This window comes from Gracilinanus agilis, unplaced genomic scaffold (genome assembly GCF_016433145.1).
Source record: "Gracilinanus agilis isolate LMUSP501 unplaced genomic scaffold, AgileGrace unplaced_scaffold7164, whole genome shotgun sequence".
Taxonomy (NCBI): domain Eukaryota; kingdom Metazoa; phylum Chordata; class Mammalia; order Didelphimorphia; family Didelphidae; genus Gracilinanus; species Gracilinanus agilis.
Genome location: NW_025397813.1, coordinates 1 through 6,604, shown reverse-complemented (window position 1 = coordinate 6,604; position 6,604 = coordinate 1). Strand labels below are relative to the sequence as shown.

The window sequence follows — 6,604 nt, the reverse complement described above, 5'->3', positions numbered from 1 at the left end:
AAAAATGAAAAAAGAATCTTTTTCTTTCAAATAAGGCACTTCCCAGCTGTGTGACCCCGGGCAAGTCACTTAACCCTCACTGCCTAGCCCTTATCCCTCTTCTGCCTTGGAGCCGATACACAGTATTGACTCTGAGACGGAAGGTGGGGGTTTAAAAATAAATAAATAAGGACCTGGCGATTAAGTGGAGGATGCTCCATTTGAGCGTATCATTTAGAAAGTGCCTTAGTAACACACTGTGAAGCATCATCAAAGTGGAAATCTGGTCACCTCGAAGACCTCACCAGGACCCAATTTGCCATGATTTGTCCACTGAGATTCACTGTATTTATGTGGATGAAGATCATATTAGAAAGTCATCTTTTACTGGACCTGCTTTCTAGGTGCAGGTCGTGTGGTGCCTAGTTTATCTCGTCGCCTATTACTTTGCTGCTCCTGAACATAACAGAAGCTTTGACATCAGTGATTCGGTCCAGGGTTAGACTCTCTCATTTGTTTTCAACTCTAGGTTACTATAGAGATACAGGTCCATCTGCAAGAGAGGCAAATTATTTCCCCAGATATTGTAGAAAAGGGACTTGATGACATCCAGATCAACAGCCAGGAAAGGAAACAATGAGATACTTGGGAAATGTTTGTGGCCCCAGACCGCAGGGGACTGAGTGGGTGAGACAAAAGCAGAAGTGGCTAGATGAGAGAGAGAGAGGTGACAGCGCTAAACACTGAGGCTGGGGAGACCAGGATTTGAATCCTGTTCCTAACTCAAGCTGTTGGAAACTTATTGTCTAGGTGACTATAAGCAAATCCCTTAACCTCTGGGTCTCACTTTTCTCATTTCCAAACTAGGACAGTAACACCCATAGGAGAACACACCTCACAGGTTCGTTGTGAAACATAAGGGGATCTTGGACGTAAAATTTTTGATGGAATTTAAAATTAGATTCAGCTATTAGTCCAACTAAAAGTTTGGCAGTAAAACTAGGCTGGGGCAGAGGGGTAGCACAAAAACAAACAACACATGGAAAAATATTTTAAAAAATAAAATAAAAAATTTAAATAAAAAATTTAAATAAAAAAAAAAACAACAAAAGAGAGAAAGGTGGGGGAGCAGTAGGTTGAGAGCCGGGCCTAGAGACGGGAGGTCCTAGGTTCAAATCTGACCTCAGACACTTCCCAGCTGTGTGACTCTGGGCAAGTCACTTGACCCCCATTGCCTACCCTTAGCACTCTTCTGCCTTAAAATCAATACACAGTATTGACTCCAAGACAGAAGATAAGGGTTTAAAACAAAAACAAAACAGAGAAAGGTTCTAAAAATAGGAAAGATCTGAATATACCCACAGACAGAGAAGAGAAAGCTAAAAAATATAAAGAAGAGGGAATTGATTGCTGGAGTAAAGGTTTGGAGAAGAAAGGCCGGATGAGACCAAAGCAACATGAGGGACAGAGGGAAGGAGGGAGGTTTAGCAAGGAAGCCTTTTCTCTGAGACAGTAGGGAAGGAAGAGTGCTGGGTCAACATAATTGGATTTGGGGGGTGATTGAGAAGCAACTGGGAGGCTCCTAGAGAAGGGTAGAGTGGCCTCAGGAAAACGAGATGGGAGTCATCTGCTGAGAAGCGGGAGGATTGCGGGGCTCGGGCCGGGAGTTAATGGGGAGAGAAACACATTTTGGAATAGTGCTGTGGGAATTAGATTGTGAATTGATTAAAAATGAATTTGCTATTGTTCAGTGATTTTTTTTTATTGTATCCAACACTTCGGGACCCCATTGCGCTGCCTATCTATGAATAAAAACCTCTATGTCTGTAAATATAACCTTCTCCCTACCTCCCAATAAATCTTCAGGCCTCTCATTGAGGCCTGTGCTCAGCAATGTAGGCCTAATTTTCCAGGAAGTAAAGTTTCCCTCAGGGAAGATGTTTCAATGCCTCCTGCTGGGGTGGGGCCTAGTAGGAGCAACTGCGCAGGCGCAGCTCCTCTACTGACGTATTTCCTGTCCTAGCCCCACCCACCCAGCGGCAGAATTTCAACTGCGCCACACAGTCCCTTTCACCGACGGCTGGGCTCGGCTGTACTCGGCTGTGCTCTTCCTTAGGCCTTTCTCTCGCTCAGACACCACAACATGTCTGATGAACAGATCAAAGAACAGTCACCAGAGTTTGCTGGGAGCAGTCTTGAAGAAATCCATCCAGTTTCAGTGGAGGTAGGAGCCCCAGTGGTGTTTTTACCTCATAATTCGCTCTCTGGCCTGGTCGACATAAAAGGCCTTTATGACTTCCAGGCTTGGCCGGCGGAGGAAGTCACAGTGTCTACTGTCCAGTTGGCTGACAGAGAGAGTCATTTTGAGGACCATGGGAATGGCATTTTGGTTGGGGTGGAGGAGGTGGAAGTGGTGGCGGAAGCGGAGGCCAAGGCCGAGGCCGAAGCCGAAGCCCAGGCCGAAGCCCAGGCCGAGGCCAAGGCCGAGGCCGGGACTGAGACCGATACCGATACAGACACCGATAGTGAGACAGAGACTGGGACTGATACTGAGAGCGAGAGCGATAGCGAGAGCGAGGGGGAAGCTGAAGGCGAAAGTGAGGGCGAAGTTGAGGACAAAATGCAGGGCAGTTCTTGTGAGGCCCTAGAAATGCAGCTGGATCCAGTAGAGGCTCAGCCCTGGCCAGAGGAGGAAATTTATGGCCTCCTACACATGTATAAGACTTCCAAAGTGATGGCTGTGAGAGAAAGGGTGATGATGTACAACTATATGTTGGGTATCCTCAACATACCAGCCGCAGTGACTCGTCCTAACCTCCACAACTTCTTGGCGCCATTCCAAGAAGCAATTAACGAAGTAAAAATTATTAAAGACGCCACCCCTAGCCGGTATATGGCACTGATCAAATTTAACGCTAAGGATGTTGCTGATACCTTTTACAGCGTGTACAATGGTTGTTCCTTTAACCAAAAGAACAGTGAGGTGTGCCAGCTGGTTTACGTGGGAAGAATTGAAGTGATAAAATCAGGAGACGGGGCCCGCTTTCCCATGAAGAGCCTTATAGAACTCCCTAGATGTACTATATGTCTCGAGAGAACCGGGGATTCGATGAAAGGCATCCTCACCTGGTTTTGTGACCAGAGCTTCGAGGGCGGGAGTCACCAGAGCCAGGACGATATCATGTGCCCAGTATGCAGTTACTGCCATATGCCCTGGCGAGAAGAACCCAGGTGTCTGGAGTGTGGCGTTCGGGAAAGCCTCCATATTTGCTTGATTTGTGGCCTTGTCGGCTGCGGGCAGAGTCTGAGGGGGCATGCTAACAAGCACTTCGAGGAAACACAGCATGCCTATGGGATGCAGCTAAATAACTACAAAGTGTGGGACTATGTTGAGAACAATTACGTCCAGGCGGGCTCGTGCCACTGTTCTAACAATTCGGGACAGAATGGCAAAAAGGCAAATGAAAGAATTGATAATACACAGCTGGAATACTCGTACTTACTCTCAAACCAGCTTGAGTCGCAGAAAATCTTTTGGGAAAAGAAGATCGAGCACCTGGAGAAAGAGACCCACGAGGAAATTTCCAACATGAAGCTGAAACTTAACTCAACAATTGAGAACTATAACAAAATGGAACATAAAGTTAATGTCTTGCTAAAAGAAAAGCAAGCAATGGACAAAAAGTGTGCACATCTGAGAACAAAAGTGGCCAGGCTGTGCAGTGAGCTCCAGCAAGAGCAAGAGACAAACAAGCGACTGAGGGCAAATCAAATACTCTTGCAAAAGCAGCTAAAGGAGGAGAAAGCGCTGAAGGAAGCCTGTGACAAGAAAGAACTGCAGATTAATGAGATCCAGGAGCAGCTGCGGGGCGTCATGTTCTACTTAGAGGCCCAGCAGAAAATCAACACTCTGCCAACTTCATCCCCTCTGCCTCCTCTGCCCGTTCTGCCCGGTGAGACCAACCAAGAAATCCAGGAAGGACAGATGAGCATCGCCATGGCTGACCCTGGAAGTGCTCCTACAGGAACAGGAAGTGAGATGTGCCTCCATGGCAAAAAGAACTTGTGAACTGACTGAAACTAAGCAGAGATTGCTGCTAAAAGCAACTCAAAGGACTGGAAGGGACCACCTGCTCAGCAAGATTTTAGATGCCGCATAAGTCTACATCAACTTCACAGCAACACGAAAGGCACAAGATTGTTTGTTAGCATGTCAAGTATGACACTCATTTGGCAACATTTCCAACTATCATTTTTTTGCCATATAATTGCTCTGATTGAATTGTATCTTGCTAGTCAATATGAAGCTCATTGCACGATTTCCAAATGTGTTATCACTAATTAAGATATGTTTATTAATAGATCTATAGATAATATACTTATCATAGTATGTTAATAAATATTAGACATTTACTACTAGCATTAAATAGACAAGTGATAGGCTTGGTTTAAGTTGGAGACGTTAGGAAAATGAAATTGAGACCTTGGGAGTTTGTGGGAGCACCCACCAAAGGTCAAGAGCAGGAGCACCTACGTTAGAGGTCCAAAGAATGCGTACCGTAAACGGGGCGAAAACCTTTTGGTTCCCCGAGACTTCTTTGTCAGGACATGTTCTGGTGGGGTACCAGTGAATGACGCTGTGCCTTTATCGCATACAGTTGACTTACATACCTTAATAGAAGGAAATGGGCAGATTTGTTCACATGCCTTCTTAGGAAGAAGCATCTGTGGACCAGAAACAGATTCATGTTACCCAGGGCGTATCCTTTAGGAGGGATTGGGAATCATGAGTCACATACAGAAACACCGTGGACAGAGTAGCGATGTTTTGCTTAATCCTAACTTTTGTCGGTTATCTTTGAAATGTGAAGTTATTATTTTTTTCTTTTAGTGATAATTCCTAAAGAAATGGCTGCTCATAAATGGTCCTTCTCTATCTGAGCGTTCATCTAGTAAAAGAATCTTCAGGGGTTAAAAAAAAAAAAGAATTTTGCGTTGAAACAAAACAAAGACATCTGTTCTGGTAAATGTATGTTCTGATGGGGTTATTGTTAATTAAATGTTTATAAGGTTATGGTCTATGTTAGGTAGCAGATAGAATAAATTGATAGAGCTAAGGGGGGAGAGAATTTGAAGGGGGTGTTCAGAGGAGGAGAGGACAGTTAAAGTGGGGGGGAGGGGAATCACAATTAATCTCTTAGGATTTAACAGGTTAAACTTAAGTAAGAAAATGGGGAATTTGATCGAATATCTTTGAGTACTGTCACTTCGAATTTGCTGTTTGCCAGCGACCGGTCGCCAGTGTATCCCGGAACCATAAAACTGTGTTGTGGTTGAGGATATGCAAAATTAAAATAGCAACAGCTGACATGGCGATATCAAGATTTCTGAAGTGTTTTACAAGGGCTTCATTTGGTTACGTCATGCGAAATAGGTGCTATTAGCTGAGAAAATAGGTTTGGAGGGGATAAGAGACAACCTCGTGGTCGACCAGTTAATATAGGAAACAGGTCCAACCATCTATCCCAGAAGTTGTCAAATGGGGTATCCTTCCTTAAACATTTTGTGTTCTTGGGTTTATCAAATGCGAGAGTACTATATGTTCATTTAATTGATGTTCTCATTGCCCTCATACTGCTTTAGCTTAGCAGTCTATTTTTGAAACTCTCACCGAATAACTATAATAACAACTGTTTTGAAATATTGTTTGGGATCTAGTGACGCCTCCATCTCTCCTTGTTTTTTTTTTTTTTTTCCTCATTATTTTCCTTAAAATTCTGGATATTTTTTCCCCAAAGTAAATTTTCTGGTCATTTAGTTTGGCTCTACCAAGTAATAATTCCCTTTTAGTAGTTTAATTGGTATGGCATTCAATTCACAAATTAATTTAAGTAGTATTGCTATTTGTATTTTAATTGGTGCATCCCTGTGAAGATCAATGAACTTCTCCAATTCTTCAAGTCTTCCTTAAAGTAAATCCTGAGTGTGGATTGATAGGATAAGTCCCATATGTTTTATACATTTTATATTTATTTTGAATATACTTTCTAAGTCTACCAACTTATCTTTTAAAATAATATATGAACAGTTTAATTACTTTTATGGATTTATTCTGTATCCTGAAATTTGACGTAAGCCATTATTTTGATTAAATTTTTTTCCACTGAATTTTTGAGGCTCTTCAAATAAAGCACTTTATCTGCAGAAAGAGGTGATCATTTTTTGTGGGTCCGTTTTCTTTGCTTTTGGAAGATTCTGTCACTTTGGGCTTATTCAACAGGTACATTTCAAAATCATCAATTTTGTTCAAATTTCTTGGAGCTTTGGTTTGCTTATTTTACAGGGAGGATTGTATACTCAGCTCTGCAAGCTGTTCTAGGAAGTCACTTCAACGGTTACTTGGAGTACTACAGCGGCTAGTGAGCACTGAACCCATGGCAGCCATGTGGCACACTTGGCACCAGGCTTTGGAGTGAGAGAGAGTGAAAGAATGAAATTTAATTCATTAATTCTGTGTCCGGGTATGCTATACTCTGGGGATACAAATACGTTAGGGCCCTGCATTCATGGGGGATGTGCAGAAACCAGGGATGTACGTGAACACATGTTGACATATATATATATA

At 43.1% G+C, this 6,604-nt stretch overlaps 1 protein-coding gene across 1 annotated transcript; it reads left to right on the top strand.

The window, feature by feature from the left end:
- The first annotated feature begins 2,122 nt into the window (after nt 1-2,122).
- Nucleotides 2,123-4,048, top strand: LOC123256627 (BRCA1-associated protein-like). The gene has a single exon (XM_044685212.1). The coding sequence runs from the start codon at nt 2,123-2,125 to the stop codon at nt 4,046-4,048; it is 1,926 nt and encodes a 641-aa protein (XP_044541147.1).
- The last annotated feature ends 2,556 nt before the right edge of the window (nt 4,049-6,604 follow it).